The 19,512-nt window shown below is 40.5% G+C and overlaps 1 protein-coding gene across 5 annotated transcripts in view; it reads left to right on the top strand.

The window, feature by feature from the left end:
• The window catches only part of DNM3 (dynamin 3), a 165,515-nt gene that overhangs the window by 92,586 nt on the left and 53,417 nt on the right, over nucleotides 1-19,512 (top strand). For all 5 annotated transcript variants that reach the window (XM_065743845.1, XM_065743828.1, XM_065743855.1 and 2 more), the window contains 2 exons: nucleotides 8,640-8,749; nucleotides 19,350-19,461. In XM_065743845.1, the coding sequence (XP_065599917.1) occupies nucleotides 8,640-8,749; nucleotides 19,350-19,461 (222 nt within the window). The remainder of the gene's footprint in view (nucleotides 1-8,639; nucleotides 8,750-19,349; nucleotides 19,462-19,512) is intronic.

The raw sequence follows: 19,512 nt of genomic DNA, 5'->3' as shown, positions 1-19,512 counted from the left end.
AAGCTTCAATAGGATTCATTTTAAAGCTACCAAAATGCATTTGAAAGCCAGAAGCAGTTTTAAGAAATATGACATTCCAGTGGAAAAAAAGAGTACTATAGTGAAGATGTATCTTCTTCATATACCCACACTGAATTTCAGGAGGCTTTTACTTGGAGGGCTCTCTTCACGTGCATGCTGATGGGGTTAAAGAAGCTGAAAATGCAGTTGAACTTGTATTGTTGTTGTTTGTTGTCATTTGGTTTTTTTTTAAGTGTTAATTTTGTATTCCTAGTGCAAGAGATCATTAGACCTGGAGAGGTTAGTCTGCTTAGACTGTCACTCTTCAAAACTTGACATATGAACTTCACATCTTTTCAGTGAGAACAGGTTTCAAGATTTAAATTATTCTCTAAAGAAAAAAAAGATGTGTATGTATTTACCCACACATAAGCAAAATTTTAAACTGTAAGAATGGAAAGCCTTACTCAACAGAAACGTCAGGTATCACCATCAGTCAGCGGTATGTCCCTGTCCCTGTGCCCTCTGCCAGCACAGACATGCTGCAGCAAAGCCCTTCAGCCTGTGCTATTGCTCCCCCAAAGCACAGTGATTGATGGACGACCTGCAGTAGATGAGGAGTGAAAAATACGAACTTGAGCACCAGTAGAGAAAAACAAGCTGTCATAAGCAGGCTTCATTACAAGGGACAGAAAGGTCAGAATGTTCTTCCCCATCCCCCTTCTGAGCAGTCACTAGATACATCCAAGCAGAATTTTTCCAGACTGTTAGTTAACTGGTTCATCAGTCGGGGCTTCCTCTCAATTTTAAATGCCAGCACCACTTCAGTGCAGAGGAATTGCTGGCTTCCTTCCCAGACAAGATTTCCCAAATTCAAAATGACCTTTCAAGATTCTAACTAATAGGAGCTAAACAGAGATTTCCTCTTCATCAGGCACTTTCTTGGGTTGATCCTTTCACTGAGAGCACATCTCCCAGCACAGACCAGTGAAAGACCATCCACCTGTGATAACAAACACCTCTTTTGAAGAGCAGCAGTCTTGAATCATGTTGAAGTTGTTCAGTATTCCTGAAACTGTTATGCTTGTGTTGGATGCACTAATTAGGGGAAGGCACAGGGAGTACCAATGAAATTACTGAATTTTTTATTTTTCATGTATCTGTTCACGGCCTGCATCAATAGAAAGGGATGCAGTTACCTGCCATAGGGGACAAGGGGAGGGATGAGAAGAATGGCAGAAGAGAAGAGCTCTGGAGCTGGGATTTAGGCTGCTGGGAGGATGGCTGTGCCGTGCTAGCAACCTGACTGCGCTGGAGGAAGGGGCTTTTCGTGTCTTGCTGCATTGTGGCCTGTGCTGGGGCTTATGGTCCCTCAGGACAGCAAGATACTCACCCTGCAGGCAAGATCAGATTGTCAGGAGAAGGGCTGGAGAAGATAGAGCAAGCAGGATCACCCAGCAATCCTCATCACCCAGAAAACATCCTGGCTCACTACCCATGCCTCATTTGGGTTGATGCTGTTGTGATCTTCTGTCGATAAAGAGTTTCACAAAGGTTTCATATACTCTTGAACACCATTCTTACAGATGTCTCCTGGTGTTACTGGTTCAAATTCTAGCTTTATAACTGTTAAGAGAGGATTTGGCAGAAAGGAGTGGAGGTGTAGTCACTTGATCCAGTGCCTGCTTTGTGTTGTATAATTACATCTTGCTGTGCTCTCTACAGCTACTGGGAAAACAGGCAAGATAAAGTCAAGTGCAAGATTGAGAAATGTATTATTAAATTATAGCTGACAGGCAATTCTGTGGAGTCTTGAGAAGCAGCAAATAGCAAACTCCTCCAAAGGAGACAGCAGTGACCGTTTCTCAGAAAAGAATAAAGTCTTTCAAATACAGAGTTGTGACATCTTATGATTCCATCCCTGAAGAATTTGGAGCAGAAGGAAAGCGACAGGAAAAAATATAATACAGGTTCTTATTGAGAAAAATACTCTGTGAGTATTTTGAGTATTGTGAGGACTGCTTGTACATCAGCATTGGGAGAAATATGATAGCTGAATTCTGAAGAAACACCAGATATGTAACAGATTTGGGGGTTGGACTCGATGTTCTCTTGAGGTCCCTTCTCTTGAGATCCCTTCCAACCTCTATGATTCTCTATGATCTCTTGATTTCTTTTTTTTAATGACATCTTGCAGGAGAAGGTACCAGAAGACTGAGAAAAAAACAAGAGAATGTGTACAGAAAAGTTTTGAATAGATTGCCTTAAAATCAGAAGTGCCAGGAGTGTTCATAATTACCTAGAAATCATACTTCAAATGCAAAATATAAAAAGGCCATCTAAAACCTGAAACCACTCAATTCTACCATCAGATCTCCCCTGCTGAGCTGTGCTTTCAGAGCATCAAGCCTTGTACCACTGAGGAAGTATTTGTGCTCTGTGCCTGTGCTGCTTTCTTCTAGCAGTCTGGGATATCATCCTAAGCCTCGATCATGTTTTTGTTTTGAGATTTCCAGTCTGGAGCTCTCATTTTCCAGCATTTTCTTCAAGTTGTTTCTTTTAATTATTACGTGATGGTTCCTCTACATCATTGTTGATATTTAATTATGTCTATATCTGCATGTGACAATTTTCTAATATGTCGTGCTCAGTTATTAATGTCAGTATAGATGCCCGTGATAACACTGCTGTCTACATAAGGTACATCCACTGGTATAGCAAAGTTAGAGTCCCCAGCACACACCGCCAGCAGAGCGGGCAGGGGAAGAGTCTTGTGGAGGGGGGAGAGGGGAGATACTCAAACTGTTTTTCATTTTTGCCTCAAGTTTTTGCCTGAAATCTTTTCCTTGAGCACTTAGGGCATCATGTGTGTATGTATGATAGTGCTTCTTGATGCCTGGGTATCTGACATCATTGAAGAATTAGGACGTATGGTGCCAGACTCTCAGCAGCTGCAATAGGAGGTTTTTCACAAGAAAATGCTGTCAAGTAGGTGGTTCTTTCTTGGAAAAGGTGATCTGCACAGCGGTTAAAAGCGATCTGCTTTCAGTGGTCAAAGGGAAGAAAAGGTTGGAGAAGTGTTTGATTTCAGTGCTTTATCATCAATATCTAAAACCGTGTCGGGGCTGATGGTGGAAGGCTGCAGGGTGGAGTGCATAGGTAGAAGGAACTCAGTTGTGTCATCTGCAGTTCGCTAAGTGTTCTTTTGCTATGCTTCTTCTAACAGTGGTAGAATGTTTATGGATGCACTGCTCTTCTGTTAAAGCAGCTCCTTCTTTGTTTTATAGACACTCCAGTTATGTTTCCTACAGCTGTATGCAGGCTTGAATTCCACTAACTGGTCTGTAACAAAATTATTTGCCTTGTTTTTCTACAAAGGTTTGGACTGATTTGCAAGTATCTTATGCTTCAATTTTTCAGAGTATGCTTTAGAGCCAAGTGCGGTAAAGCAAAGGCTGTTGTGAAGATGCAGTGTGGCTTTCTAAACCAAGAAAAATAAACTGAAATAAAAGGACAGTAAAATGCTCTTGGGTATAGTTAAAGTTAGAATGTGGTTAACTCCTGGAAATAGATTTAAATTCTATACAAGTTGCTCTGAAACTTTTAGTCTGCAATTTTATCAAAGCCCTCACAGTGCACTGTTCCGTACTGGCGATGAAAGCATCTCCTGTAGATGTAAACACATCTGTGCCTTTTCAAGAGTTACCCAGGTGTATTTTCAGCACACTCCACCAGCATTTCCTTGCACTTTTTTATTTGTATTCTTTCTTTAATACAGATCACCCTGGCACAGCAGGTTCACAATCCACCACTTTTTGTGCCTGTTCCTGTCTGTAAAATGGGGGTAATGATTCAGCTTTCCAAGAGAACAGTGCTGTAGAACGTCATTTAGCTGTTATTTTGTCCCTCTGCTGCTTAACTGCTTTGCCAAGTAGTTGCTTGGCCTTAATCATGGCCTGCCATCACCATCTGCTCCTGAAGATGATGACCACCAGGACAGGTGAGCCTTAGGCATGAGGTGCTGAGGGGGAACCTAAGGCAGAGAGCAGTACTGTGCTGCTTCAGAAATAGAAGTGTTGGCCTTTTCGTCTGCTGCTCACAGACCTTAATTCAAACCTGTCCTTCCTCAGTTTATGAGTTTAATTCACTGTTTTGCCTCGTAATGCAAATGGTTTTGACAGTGGACTTTCATGGATACCTTGTATTTGCTATCAGTGTGCAATTGCAGTAATAATTTTTGAGAGCTGTACTTTCAGGACAGTGTACAGAATAAACCTTGCTGCAAAACGGCCCTTGTCAAGCTTTTCCAGTGATGTCTGCACTTCCACTTGAGAACCTGATTTCCTTGGACTTGGAGTCCCCACAAGTAGGCAGTAAGGTTGGTGTCACTGGTACTCCAAAAAGCATTAACTGAGGGCCAGCAAACTGGCTTAATTCCCAGTGACATAACTGAAAGTGTTAGGCCAATGTTCAGCTCAAAACGTACCTTACAACCTGAGCATCGTGCATTTGATTTGTCCTGTGAGTTCTGCTTCTGTTCCTCAGGATCTAAAACAGGGACTACAGTTAGTCCTGCATGCTATTGTATAGTAGCCAGCCTGAAGTGAGAAATGAGAATCCACTTTGATAACTGGAAGATGAGGAAGTAAACAATCTCTTTTCTTTGAAAAAAATTGTCACCCTTATAATCCAGTTAGATGAAATTGTATCCAAGGTTTCTTCTCCTGCCGGTCTGACAGAACCTACAAAGGTGCAGAAGCAGAGGAGGAGGGTGGAAATGTAGTTTTACATCATTTGTGCCTCTGGCTGAAAAGAAAATGAAGTTCATTAGATGGGAAGTACTGGCTGAGGCACAGCTGGGGGAGGGGAGCTGCCTTTGTATTTTTTGCATCCCTTGTGCCATCTTGGACTTCAGCAGTATTTATTTTTAGTACATTTAAACACTGGAGAAGGAAGGGGCAGTTGTAATATGGCATATTTACATCATGCTGTCAGTTCCTGGCAGCCTATTTGCCTGTCAGAGTGCAGCAGAGAACTAGTCCATTAAGGACCTGAGCGCTACTTATGCCCACGGGTGGTGAAACATCGTCTCAAGGGTCGGAAGGCCTTGCAGGCTTACAGGTTGGTTTGTTTTTCTAAGGTGCATTATGGGGACTTTTTTTTTTTTTTTTATGTCAGAGAGACAGCAATGGGCCATGCTGCCTCCCACTTTTTCCCTCTGCTCCTCTGCACTGTATAGGAAAAAGAGAAGCAAAGCCCGTACATGAGATCAGCGTGTGCTGGTTTTTCCCTTCATGTCACGCTTCATTTTTCCCCTCGTGTCATGCTTAAGTTCTCTGCCCCATTATAAAAATAAAAATCTATAAATAAAGAAGAACAAATGCTGAGGGGACAAGCTGGACCCACAGCTATGTGCGTGTCGTCACTTGTAGAAGTGTGCCTAGCCCCATTCCTCCCAGGCTTCGTACATTCCCTATTTTCTATGCTGTCAGCTTCTCAAGATGGGAAGCATGCACAGATACAGTCCTGGCTGGAGATTTTTTGCCCTGCCATAACATAATATTAATTGAGCCAGGGCTGAAATGTTACTATATTCATCTTCTGTTAAATTAGCTCACACACAGTTTTAAACAGATATATTTCTTCTTGTTTGTGGGGGAAAAAAAATTGCTTTGAGTTTTGCTGCCGTGCCTGAGTATTGCTGTAATAGTTCTCTCCTGGAATTAGGCAACATTTAGGTCTGATCTCTCATATGTGACATGCTGTCTCCGTTAGAATTCCAGGCGCAGGCACCCTATGATTTCCCTTTCTTGGAAACTGCTCTGTCTCAGCATGTGGGTAGGAGGCCGTGTAAATAAATACCAACCACTTCTTAGCCTTCAATAGGCATTTCCTTTTTCCTGGTGGCTACAGAACAAACACTTTCTCACAGTTTGGCAGCAAATATTTAGCAAACTTTCCTGCTTCTGAATAGACAATCAGATTCTTGGTGTAATTTTTTTCATCAGGTGCTATTTTTACTCATCTGTTGCTTGGTTTATCAGTAAGTAGTGTCTGTCTGAACAAGCACTTCATCTGAAGCATCTATGTTTCTGGTAACGGAATCATAAATGATTCATAGAATCATATAATAGCTTGGGTTGGAAGTGACCTCAAGAATCATCAAGTTCCAATCCAGTCAGATTACCCAGGGCCCCATCCACCCTGGCCTTGAGCACCTCCAGGGTCAGGGCAGCCTGTGCCAGCACCTCACCACTCCCTTGGTAAAGAACTTCTCCCTACCGTCAAATCTTAGTCTCCCTTCCTTTAGATTCCAAACATATTTTCTAATAGTGAAAGACAGATTTGAAGAATAAAAATCAAGCTTATGTAGTTTTATTAGTTGTGATGGATTAAATAGCATTGATACTTCTGCCCAATAGATTTTTTTATAGCCAATCTTAAGTACTTGAAATAAAAAACAAAGTCTCTTATTACAATTTAGTTCAGGTTTCAACTGGAAGCTATGATTTGTTGTTAATTCACAGGTTAATATGGATTCTCCTGAATTTATAAGCTCGGGGAGTTTTTCAAGTGTGTGTCACCGTGCCATGACAGCAAAGCTAACGCATCATTACATTTGAAATGCTACCAAGACATAGGTTTATAATGTCAAAAGAGATCACATAAATCAAAATCAATGTTAGGGGACAGTGCTCTTCTATTTTTATACATACTTAAGTTCCGACTTCGGTTGTATTTACTACTTATTTCCTTTTATTTTTAATTAGCAAATTGCTAATGTACTTTGCTTATAGTTTTGTTTATGTCAGTGATAACACTTACTGGCTGGGTGACGGTTTCCTCTCCTTTCAATTTCCTTATCCCAAATGTTCAGAGCATGTAATTTAATGCAATCAGAATATGGATATGAACCCTGATAAATAGCTGTAGATGGACACTGAACTAAAAAGTCTTTCACTGGAATTCTCATTAGATAGGAGAGTGTAGAATATGTGATCTTTAGTAGGTGCACTTTCTAAGATGGCTGATCTGTACACAGTTTGAAAATGCATCGGATAACTTTTATGTAATACTTGCACTTCCAATTTGACAGAACAGTAGTAGCCAAGCTTTACCAGAAGGGCCTTTGAAATATGCATTTTTCCTCTACTGAGGCCTGTTATAAAGCTGTCTAGGAAAGTGAGCCATTGTTGGACACATCACTATAATATTTTTATAGTTTTGCTTGTAGATACACTCCCATCCAGTTTAGTTTTGCAATCTGCTGAAGCTTAGCCAAGCATTATTGCTTCTGCCCTCCCAGCACACACGTTGCAGAACAGCTAGAACTTCTTCCAGTTCTTTGCACGGAAGTTACTTTCGTGTATTTCTTCTGGAAGTGACTAGGAAATATGTGCTAAGAAAAAACAACCACTAGCTGAGTTTGGTCCTTATGCTCTGTTTCATGGCACATAAAACTGTTAGCACATGAATGTTTCTTAAGGAGCAGTGTCTTGTTCAATTCTTCAGCAAGTGCAATGGGTGTTGGATTTCACAGCTAGCTCTGGTGATGGCCACGTGGAGGCCAGGTAGTCTTAGTCCATGCTGGCAGGTAGGAGACTGAAGGAATCCTCAGCATCCTTCCTTTGGTGATTAACTGGACTTCCATTGTGTTACTGAATAGCCAACTTCACGACAATATCATCTGGTATTCACTGCACGAGTTCCAGGGCATAAATCCTCTGATGCTGGTGATGCTCTTCTTGTCTTTAAATAACATCTACTTCACATGAACTGTATTAGCAGAGAAGAGTAGAGAGTTTTGCCCTGGTTCATCTGTCAGTGACAACACTTCAAGGAAGCTGAACAGAACAGGAATGGTTCACAATCTTAGGACTTCTTTGTTCCGACACCATAAAGTAGCTTGTCAGTGTTACAAGTCCTTAATTTAGAGTGACAAGAAGCCAGAAACTTGGAAAATGTGAAATTGTACCGACTGTGCTGTAAATGAGACTACACTGCTAATGAGAGTGCGATACATGAGAGAATAAATAAAGAGTTCTCAACATCAAGAGAGTGTAGGTCATGCCTGTTGTGTGCATAATGAGCTAGTTAGAGTGGAGTCTGATTTTGTTTACGTGCAGTGTATACATGAAGACTTCCATTTTCTGTGATTTTGTATGCTTGACTAGTGGAAAGAAATTTTATCCCTGGGATCATCAAATGCCAGTCAAAAATAATTGATAATGGTACTTCTAAATGGATTAATTTTATATCACAGTTACTCCAGTTGCTGTGCAAACATGGTAGGAGTGTTCTGTATCAACTAGATTATTTTTAGACAAGTCTGTGTCGTTTCTTTATAGAAGTCAGAGGAAGGGATTAGAATAAACGTAGGTGCTTATTTATTTCTGGTAGACTTTGTTTTTGTTTTTGTTAGGAAACATTTTAATCGGATCAGAGAAAAACAACTGGAACTGACATTTCATTTCTCTTGCAGTTATGTCTGTGAAAGATAACTAGACATTTCAATTTTAGAAATACTTTTATAGTAAATGTACTGAAGATACTGCAGACTGAACAGAGCGCTCTGGTATCAGACTTTTTAGAATCTTCCTGCACAGTGTTGGTTTGATCTCTCTTTTTTTTTTCCCTAGGAAAAAGAGAAGAAGTATATGCTTCCTCTGGACAACTTGAAAGTGCGTGACGTTGAAAAGAGCTTCATGTCTAGCAAACATATCTTCGCACTGTTTAACACAGAGCAGAGGTAAGTGAATGTGCTTTTCTGTGTGGATAATTGTATAAAGGTGTATCTCACTGAGCATTTTAATAACTGGGAGTGCAGCTCTACTATTTCCACTGTGTTGAGTGGTCAAAATGTTGAGGCTTTTCATTTATCTACTTTTGTGCTGTTGCATAATCATGGATTGAAAGGTTAGCATCCTCCTGGCCACTCGTGGGGTGAAATGCTCCATGATTCGTCATTTAGTTTTTCTGTGTGGCTGAATAATCATCTGCTGATCCTATTTTTGTTTTGTTTGGCAATCTCCTAGGCTTACCAAAACATTCATGACTTCTGTACCTTGTGACCAGATTCAACTGGTGTAAATCACCACAGCGTCATTACTTTCCACTTTCTCCAGTGGAAAAACTTGCTTGTCTGTAATCTTGAGAGTCCTTTTATTGTTTGTTTGGGTTTAAATACAGCTGAATAGAGAACAAATGAAATTCCTCTGCATTCTCAATTCACTAGAATCATGGCTTTGTAGTGTTTGGCCTCAGACTTTTCTTTCAGAATCTTTCCTCTCATTTGAGGGATTGGTCACTCTGAGGAAGCCCGCTAAGGAGGCAAAGCCAATTCAGATAATTATGCACAACTAAGTCAAGAAAATATGAGAACACTTAAAGGCATACAAATGACCTGTATTTTCATTAACTTATTGACCGATTTATTGCTGTGTTTGCAGTTAGATCTGTGGAATTGCATTGCAGCAGATGAAATGCAACTCCTGTTATTTTCTTCTTCAGGAAAATAAGTAAAATGTCTTTTAGTGGTAGCATTCATCAATGCCATTGTTTTCTTCTTTTCTGCTGAGTCCTTTCACATTCACTCCTACTCTAGTTACTAAAGCTAGGCAATATGTTCAGATGTTCAGGATGATGAGGGCTGGATGTGGCTCCCTGCAGAGCCAGCTGGTGTTGCTCCTGAACTGGCCAGAAATAGTTCTTTCAGAAGGAATAAGTGCCCCTCCCTCCTGCAAAGCAAAAGCAAAGCACAGGATTTCTGGGCTGTCAAGTTTCTGCTGGCTCCAGAAACATGAGGACGCAATGTGAGTCTCACTCTGAACTGCCCCAAGGAGGCTTTGCCTGCATTTGCTGACATCTCAGCTAACCCACATGTGGACACTGTTTGCAGAGAGATGTCCTTTGAAAGTCTGAAATCTTATTCCCAGCAACATTTCAGGAACACAGAAAAAAAAAAACCTAGCAGAACTTTTCATTATTTTTCTTCAGATGCTGGAAATTAATGTAATTATGATTATTCTGCTGTAGATGTGTGATTTTCTATTGTCACGTCATTGCACATACTTTAGTCAAGAGGTATAGCTGTCATAGTGGCTTGATGTCAGCCTTCCATGACAAGTCTGTTAAGTTTAGCCTCATTATTTGTCCTTTGTTTGACTAACATTTGAATGCTTTCATCATCTTAAGTATCAGTCACTAAACTGCCATGAAAATCCAAGATAAGCATGCATTTCCTTTGGCAACTTTGGGATTTATTTTAGCATTATTTAGTTGCACATTTGCATTTTCTCTGGATCTTCATGCACACCAGACAGCAAAGATTTCGAAGTCAGATGTCTAAAATGTTTGCCATGTCTGTAATGGCCGTGCCCATCTGGGCTGTGGGTAGAACCTCCAGCATCTGCAGGCTGCTCTAAAAACATCCTTATGTCTATAAGGGCATGTTGAGACGTGACAGCACCGTGATAAGATGACAAAATAATTGCCTTGGGAGAGGCTGTTTACAAAGACAGTCTTCCAGCTTAAAAGGAGACAGAACTTGTTCTTGAAGAAACATTTACTGAATTCTAATTACAACAGCAGCTCCTCTGTTATTGTGAAGCAACTGATTTTTTATTTTTTATTTTTTTTTTTATATTTCCAAAATTTTGCCTTCTGGCACAACTCAGTCAAAACAAGTTTCGTATCAGTTTGCTTTTCAGTGTCTCCAGAATTCATAGATTGTTTCAGCAGAAGTAGGGAAGCTGCAAGATGGGCAAAGTGATCCAGCCCTCAGCTGGGGGCCGTGTTCCCTTTCCCAGTTTCCTAGGGAAACTGAAACAAGAAAATGGTAAAAATGTTGAAATGAGGAATCTCCTTGTTGTTTTGTTTTACGCTAATATATCGATTTGGTTTCTGAGTATAGAGGGCACCAAATATTGTTTGCTTTTTCAAAATTTGTGTAATGATTAACTTAGTTTCTACTTTCTTTCTAAAACCTTGTAATTGGGAGAGAAATCAGTTTTCTGAGTTTGCCCGCTGAGGGTTCTGGTCGTGGAAGCACTTTGCTGTTTAAGATGTGGATCATTAAAGAACAAAGGCAAAATCATCTGCTCCAGCGTGACTGACGATAGCATGGAGATTATTCTGTACCTCCTTTTTCCATAATCTGTAGGGTGTTTTTTTCCCCTTGATTTTGTGAGTTTTCTGAATGCTCAGTGAAAATATTTTAATTTTCAAGTAATATCTCTTCAGGAGAAGAATTTTAATCAGCTTGTTCTCGTTTTCATTCCCAGCCCCTCACTGCATAGGTATTTTGCTACAGCCATATGTTTCTGATACTGTACATTTCAATAGTTTCCTGGATTATGCATTGCATTTTTTCCATTTATGAAAACCTTTCCAGTTCTGAAATACAGTTACCAGGAAAATCCTCATTTCACTGCGTAGAAGGAAAAACCATCTTGAGTTGGGAGTTTAGGGGATAGAGGCAGAAGGAAACTTAACAGTATTTGTCATTTTGATTTACTGCAGAAGTCAACAGTTCTCTGACAGGAATCAAATGTGACTTGGTAATGTATAGTAAATGGAGACTGTGACGATTGATTTCACAGTGAAGATAAATTCTCATGAAATAAACTTAATTGTGCAGCTATGAAAAGCCAGCATTGTGAAATAACTAAATTCTTTTCTCGTTAGTTTCTAATTAAAAGTAAAAAAAAATATATAAAGTTAAAAAAATGAAAACTCCCGGTGTGAAATAGCGTGTTGCTAAAGTAAAAGGGTTGGTTGGGATTAGAGTTTTAATTTTCAACAAACTTAATGATTTGTGTAAAGTTTTTGAGTGGGCCCATGTACTTAATTTATAGAGCTTTGTAGATGGACTTGTGTACTTTACTTACCTTAGCAGCACTAGATACTTGAGCCAAGTATATTAGAGCAAGCATCCTTTCACTGCTGCATCATTTTAGGCAGTGTCTGTCTATATGAATCTGCATCTGTGCAACTGAAGTGGGGCTGCAGGATCGAGCAGTGTGTGTCTAAACCTCTCAAGAAAGTGAGTGCTATTTTATGTTGACCATCCTTTTCTCCTTTCTTTCCATCTCCACTGTAAGCTGCTGGCGAGTCTTTTAGACTGGAAAAGAGATCAAGTGTATTCAAAGTATTTGAAAAGAACCATTCAGTATAAAAATACTAATGAATGCAGAATTGCTGTCAAACATAATGTGAAATTGGGCACTTTTGCTCGCTCTTAGGAGAAGTGGAGTGATAGTAAGTGCAACAGTGCTCTGAAAACAGTGATAATTAAAAAAATGTTGTGAAGGACTTGAGCTCTGGCTAGTCCTCACTGTGCAACCAGGTATGCCATGGTGCTGCTCTTGAGTTCTACCCAGTATTCCCAGAGGGACAGAGCTCAAGGATTGGAGCCAGCTTTTGATACTCTTGTAAACACAAGGCGATGTAAGGCTTTTCCTTCTTGGTATGAAGTGCTAGCAAAGTTCTTGTGTAGATGTAGCTACTGATTGATTTCATGAAGCAGAGCTAAGAACAGAGAAGATTTTGTCGCCGCATGTGCTCGTATGGATTCGTCTTTGCTGTCAAAACTGATGGATGTGTGAAACTATCGTGCAGAGTTCAAGAGCAAACAAATTCTTACCATCCCAGGAAATCTACTTTCCTTCTAGGATTTCAGCACAAATCCTTTGCCTACTCCTCGTGTATTTCCCATAAGAATTTACTAATTTGCATTTTTAAGTACTGGGTTTGGGGACAAGAACTATCGTTTTAAATGTGCCTCCCTTCAGGATCTGTGCAGTGGTCACTTAGCAGCAGCCTTTCTTATGCAGAAAGTTGCTCTTCAGACCTGGTTCTTCTCTTGGGGCCAAAGGGGCAGAACCAGATCTTTTCTTCCACTTAGGATCCTGATGAGGAATATAACCGTGTTACTTTCCTCCCCTCCATGGTTCTGTATACCAGGAGGTTGTGAGAAGTGAGTTCAAAGCATTAAACCATTCTTCTGTTTATCTTCAGAAGAATAAGTTCCTGAGACCTCAGTAATTGTGAAGCAGTGTGACAGAGCTGACATCTCTGCATGAGAGCTGACTGTCTGGGGAAATTTTATTGGAGAAACAAATCCTTAATCTGAGAAACAGATGAACACAAAAGGGAGAGTCATCAAAAGAAAATGTCGAGGGGACATAACAGGACTAGAAATAGAGCTATTGTCTCCTGAGCACACTCTTACTATCAGGAATTATATTGCCCAAGAAACGACGTTGCCTTGTAGGACCCAGGGAAGGGTGCTATGTCTACCAAGTGAAAGGTACAACAGTGTTTATTTTGGGTGCCTGTTGTTGGCCAAGTTTTGCTCTAGAAGGGGATGGAGCATAATTCTTCTCTGGGATCCAGATGCATTAGAACCTAAAGTACTAAATTCGTTCTTACAAACAAGTGGTTAACTGCAATCCACATATAGGGGAAATTGGGAAAGAGCCAAAATAAAGGCAACTAGTGAAAGGAGACCGGGTCAGAGGAGCTGTTGGATAGAAGCCAGACTGAAGGAGAAAGCCTAAGATGAGATGTATGTTAGTTACTGTTTTTGAATTGCTAAGAAAACTAAGCCCCAGGAAGAGCTGGACTGTAAGCTATTCACAGCCCTCTCTGTTAGAAAAGGAAGAAATAAAATCTATTTAATTAAAAAAAAATCTAAATGTAACCCAGAAAAAAAAAAAAAAGCTGCTGGGATCTGTAAACAAACTATAAGCTGCTGGTAGTACAATATCTAAGAATAGGAAAAATATACCTTTGTCCCCCAGCTACATTCCATTTATTTTATTTTTTTTTTTTCTGGAATGTTTGATTTTTGTCATTACTGACAAGAATTCTTTGCGCATTATTTAAATTACAGGATGGTAGGTAGGTGGTCTAAAACTGGCAGCAAAGAGCAAAAAGGGGCTCTTGAGGAGGGAAACTTAAATGGTAAACCCAAATCTTGTATGTGAGCTACACTCCAAGAAAATTCCCTGAGAGATTGTGTAGGATCTTCTACCAGAGAGACAGGTGTTGTGAGTCACGGTGGTAAACTCGACTCAGCTTGCAGGACAAGTTCTCCTTGCTGCTCAGTGTGACCCAGAAAGTGTATCACTGCCACATCTGTGGAAGCAGAGGTACGTGGTGAGGCTCTGCCAGCTGGGAGCTGCTTTTGCCTCTGTGTGGCCCTCAAGACAGGCTCCAAATCAGGCTTCCATCCCCTCCCACAGAAATGATCAAACCTTCTTGTCTATGGAGTTACAGATCGTTTTTGTGCCATTTACTGTTACCACCACAGATGTTGCCCTTCACGGTGCTAGCTCTGACCACTTTTCTCTTCTGGGTTTCATGTAGAAAGTGAGACACTCAATTGTTCAGGATTGACTGTGTACTAATCAGCATTTCTTTAATTCATTTTCACCTTAAATTCATTAGTGTCTGTATTTGTGTGTGTGAATTTGAAGATGTCCCTATACTTCTGGGAGATCACTTACATGAGTTAATGGCAAAATCCTTAAATGCTGTTATTTCTTGACATTGTCTCAGAGCTTGTGTCTTTGGTATTTCTGGATATTAAGAAAAACGTCTTCAGAGACATGTGTAATTAATTTTAATTAACATTCACATTGTACTGATCTGAAATGGCATGCCTCGATAGAAAATGTTAGTCATTGCAGTTAACTCATAGCAGATGGTCAGTTTCATTTCTTTAAAATATTTGATTTACGCAGCCCTTAGTAGAGCTCTCTTAGAAGAAAAATAGTGCACATAGTCCAACCAGACATTGTGGAATTGCAAGTGTTTAAAATAGTAAACTAAGAGCAGGTCAAACAAGCAGAATATATCCAGTGGAGCTGCAGGCTGAATAAGCAGTGGGGATCCGTGGAGTTTTATTCAAGGTTATCTTTGTTGTGCGTGTGTTTGGAGTGTCTGGATTCTGTTATTTTCTCCTTACTTTAAGTGAGTAAATATGAAGCTCATTTCCAATCAAAGATATCTAGGAATGCATTCTTCTGTGTTTATTGTGGAATAAAATTGGACCAATTTGCGTTTGGTTGCAGATTTTGTGTTCATTTTAAATTTTGCTTGCATCTTCCTAAAAGGACAAAAGCTGACCAACACAGCCATTTCAGGTGATCAGTACAACTGCTGGAAATCCCTGGAAAGGAAGGAAGTCCTTTATCCATCAGTATCTGAGTAGTTTCACTTACTTCAGTGTCACTGTTTAAGTTCTGTGTGCTTTGTGTTCTTCGCAGGATTAGACTTAAATTGTCCTATAGGCACAGTTCTAAAAATTCAGTAGTATTCTTGTTCTCTTATTTCTGTTCTGTCTTCTCCTATATATTGGGAGGTTTAGGGGAAAGAATAAATGCTTTTGCATTTAATCTTGGTTTGTATTTTCTCACTCTCTCCCTTTCTCAAAAAAAAAGAAAAAAAAAAAGAAGAAAAAAATCCCAACACCTGCACATACAGTACAGCTTTGTCTCCTGAAACATTCCAGATCCAACTCAGTCTAAAAGCTGTCTGTGCATGCAGTTGATATGTGGATATGCATTTATTTATATGCATGCATATCAACAGGATTTCTAATGTATATAGACTGGTTACCTTTAACATCTTTCCAAGCTTGTTGGAGATAAATATTTAACCTTATCTTGGTGTTAAGGAGTTGCAGGAACTGCTGTATATCTTAACTGCAGCACTTGCTCAGATAGCAAGCAGTTTCAATGTACAGCTGCTGTGGAGGTAAGCCCTTTGGTTTTGCTTCCACATAGGTATCCAGAAAGTTCTTTGTGACTGTCAGTCCTCTGTTATTCCACTGCTTGTCCTGGAGCCCTCCCTGTGCAATGCTGACAAGCCAAGGTTGGGACTGGTGGGACAGTAACTCACAACTGGGCTCACCTTGTCTTACTGCCACTACTCTGCTTCCTATTGAACGCTTTCAAATCCCTTAATCCATTACTGCATTTTCTTGCTTGGATTCTTCTGTGGTGGGAGGGGTTAAAGAAATACCTATGTAGAGAGGCCTCACAGGGAGACAAACTAGAGAGTCAGGCGGTCAACAAAAACATAAAGTTTAACTAGAGTGAGTACTGGATTCTGCACAGGGGACAGGACATCCCCGGGTATATGTACAGAGCGGGGGACAAGAGGATGGAGAGCAGCCCCATGGAAAGGGGTCTGGGGTTCTGGATGATGGTGAGTTAGATCTGAGCCAGCAGCATGCCCCAAGCAGTCAGAAGGACCAACTGCCAGGGTGTACCAGGCCCAGCTCTGCCAACTGGGCAGAGACAGCTCCCTTGTTTGTGTGCTCAGATTATAGAAATGTTAAATATCCAGGGGAAATGCGGCGTGCAAATTTTACTGCTAGGCATATTCCCATTTATTGTGTCTGTTTCTGCAGTCCCTTAAAGTTGCCTGAAGATCAACAAGACTTGTATTTTTGGGAGTTCATTTTTGCTTCTTGGTATCCTGTATTATATCACTCTAAAAAGTATTTAGCCTCTATGGAGATGACAGTGAGAGTATGATCTCATTGTATTCTGTATGGAATAAGTAGGTAAGGATTGAGTAGTAACTGTTTCAGTGCCAATATCTTGAGCGATTTTTAAAAGTGGAAGAGAGAACAAAACAGAAAATTTGAATTGTTTTCAAGAATGTTTTTACAGCTTTCCATGAGATGCCAGTGGATTCCTAATGAGTAAAACATGTTAATGGTATGGGTTTTTTTGGTAAGATTCTGCTAGTCGAAGGAAAAAGGACAAACTCTTCAGGAGTTTCTTTGGCTCTATTTTCCTTTAAAATGCTCCTGTGTGCCCCTGTCGGCCTTTCTGGAAGAAAGAAAGACAAGGGAGGTCTAATAGCAAGGAGACTGCTTTGGGAGGCATGTGTCCATTTACCTGGCTACGGAGATCTTTGTGTGGGTTCTGGCTCAGTGTTTGTGCCCTTTAAGCTCCTCATTTGTGCTGGGTTGCAGAAACTTGCATTCCTCTGTAGTGGTCATGGAGCACTCACATACTGCAGAGAGAGGCCTCAGAGGGCCAGAGGCACCCAGCAGCTTGCACATCAGGTGCCTAGGACAGCTCTTCATATGATGACAGGAGTGCAGGACTGCCAACTCTCATCTGCTCAAAGCGGTCAGCTAAAATCCCTTCTCACACAGCTATGCTTGCTGTAGCAACTCACAGAATGCCAAGAAGTTTAATACATATCATGACAATCCTGCAAAAATGTTTTCACAGGCTGGTGTCATGTTGTTTTGCTCTTGCAGATAAGTAGTTTTGGAACTTCCCTATCACTAGATTTTACAGTCTGTATGTGCTCTATTGTTTTTAGTCATCTTTTCTGAGGCTGCCCCATTACCATTTCAGCTTCCCTTTCCTTCAGAGTTACAGCTGCTTAGCTATCTCAGCCAAAAAACTTATCTCAGTGAAAATTTCTCCCAGCAATAAATGAAGGCACTTTTTCTTTAGTGATTTCATATCGATCTTTTTGTTTGTTTGTTTGTTTTCATTCGGTCTTTTATTTTATTCAGTAAATGTTGTCTCAGAGTTCCAAGTGTTTTATCATCACTTCAAGGTAGCACCGTCTGAAGAGACTGTTCAGGCTGTCCTTTGCATTAAGGCAGAGTAAATGCTTTTGGAGCCAAAGTAGTAAATTTCTAATTTCTAATCAGTAGAAGTTACATAGAGCTTTCAATCATTCCTTCTCCCAGTGGCTGTGCCTAAGCTGTGAGATGTGACTTGTCAGTGTCTCTCTACCCCTTTGTGCTATTTCTGGTTCCCCTAGGAGGTGCCTGGAGCTGTCTCTGGTCTGAGTGTGCAGGGAGTGCTACAAGGCTGGGGTGGAGCACACCTGCCCGACCACGTGCATTGATGAGAAGTGTTATCACTGGTGTCAGGAAATCTCAGTTTGTTCATTTTCCTTTGCAATTTTGAACACAGTCTATAACCTTGCTTAGTAGCACCTGATTTTCCTGTGTTCAGAGCTGGATATGCTGTGCTTGCCATACCATGGTTTCATGGCTGATGATTTGGTGTGTAGGTGGCCCCTTCATGCTCAGACGTGAACACCTGCCATTCTATAGCATTTCTTCTGCCCTTTTTATTTCCTGAGATTGCCCCTAAAAGGCAGGGCTTGAAGCTGTTTGGTGCTACTGTTGGGAAAGGAGCAGCATACTTTATGTTAGAAGTACGTTGTCACGTGTGTTTCAGAAGCATGAAGGTGAAATCCCACCAGCCCCTGAATGCTACAGAAATCTGTCTAGGCTGTGATGATAATAATAATCTCCAAGTTCTATGGGGTGTTCACTCTTTTTTCCTCAAAATATGTGGCAGGAATGATGTCTTTAGTTGCATAATGGAACTATAAACCCCTTGTCATTGCTCTCTTTGAAGGCTGAATAATCTCTCTGAGTCCTTCTTGCTGCCGTTCGCTCCCCCCTCTCCATAGCTCGCTAAGGAAAGAAAACAGTCTGGTTGCAATGGAAGATCAATTCCTGTGCAGCTTTTAAGATCTGGCAAAATGTGGTTTCATAACCTTTGTCAGCAAAGCTTGTGGCCTTTCCTAAAAAGACTGTTGGCTGACAAATTTATAGCAATCTGCTCTGTATATAGACTATGAATTCGGAAACTAATGGCTAAACCGTAAGGGGAAAATCTGTTCTATTTATTGGAGAATTTACAAGTACCACCTTCCCACATATTATGTATTTTTCCTTCTTTCTCTTTTCTTCCATTATGTGATTCACAATGCTTGTATTTATCTAGTTACATTAATTACCTGTATTATTTAAACACATCTCGATTTCCTTACGACTATGGCAGACAGGAATTCTTAAAAAATACTACCATCATACCATCATGGTTTTTTCCCATTTTACTGATGGCATGTGAAAGCTAAAGGGATCTTATCAGGAGGACTTAACATGGGGAAGACTTTCATCCTTAGTTATTTTTTTAGTGGTTACAGCAGCAATCAGTTTCAAAATGAGTTTTGTTGGAACGTCTCACATGTTTCTCCTCTGCATCACAGCAGTTTTACTTTTCCTATTCGTGCCCCGTTTTGGAAAAAGCTGGCAAATTGATTTGCAGCAGTTTCATGGTGCTTTCAGATATTCGTTATCTCCACAGTTGCGCTGTAGCATTGTGAGGTTTTTAAGTACTCCGTGTAATGATGTAACAAGCACCTGTCTCATGAGCGTTGTTGTCCAAAACAATTACCAAGTTCTCTCTGATCCCAAAGGATATATATATTTTTTTAATTCAAAATGCCGCGTGCATGATAAAAAGAAGTGAAATTCTAGTTTTACAGTGTGGTGCTCTTTGTTCCAGGAATGTTTACAAGGATTACCGTTTCCTTGAACTAGCCTGTGATTCCCAAGAGGAGGTGGATAGCTGGAAGGCGTCTCTGCTACGAGCCGGTGTCTATCCTGATAAATCCTCAGTAAGTTATACAGCTCACTAGTTTTCCAGTAGCTGCTCTGTTTAAGTCAGA

This window comes from Cyrtonyx montezumae, unplaced genomic scaffold, assembly GCF_038088225.1.
Source record: "Cyrtonyx montezumae isolate F1298 unplaced genomic scaffold, pur_monq_1.0 scaffold_1, whole genome shotgun sequence".
NCBI lineage: Eukaryota > Metazoa > Chordata > Aves > Galliformes > Odontophoridae > Cyrtonyx > Cyrtonyx montezumae.
The sequence above is the reverse complement of the archived record's forward strand: the minus strand, read 5'-3'. Positions and strand labels throughout refer to the sequence as shown.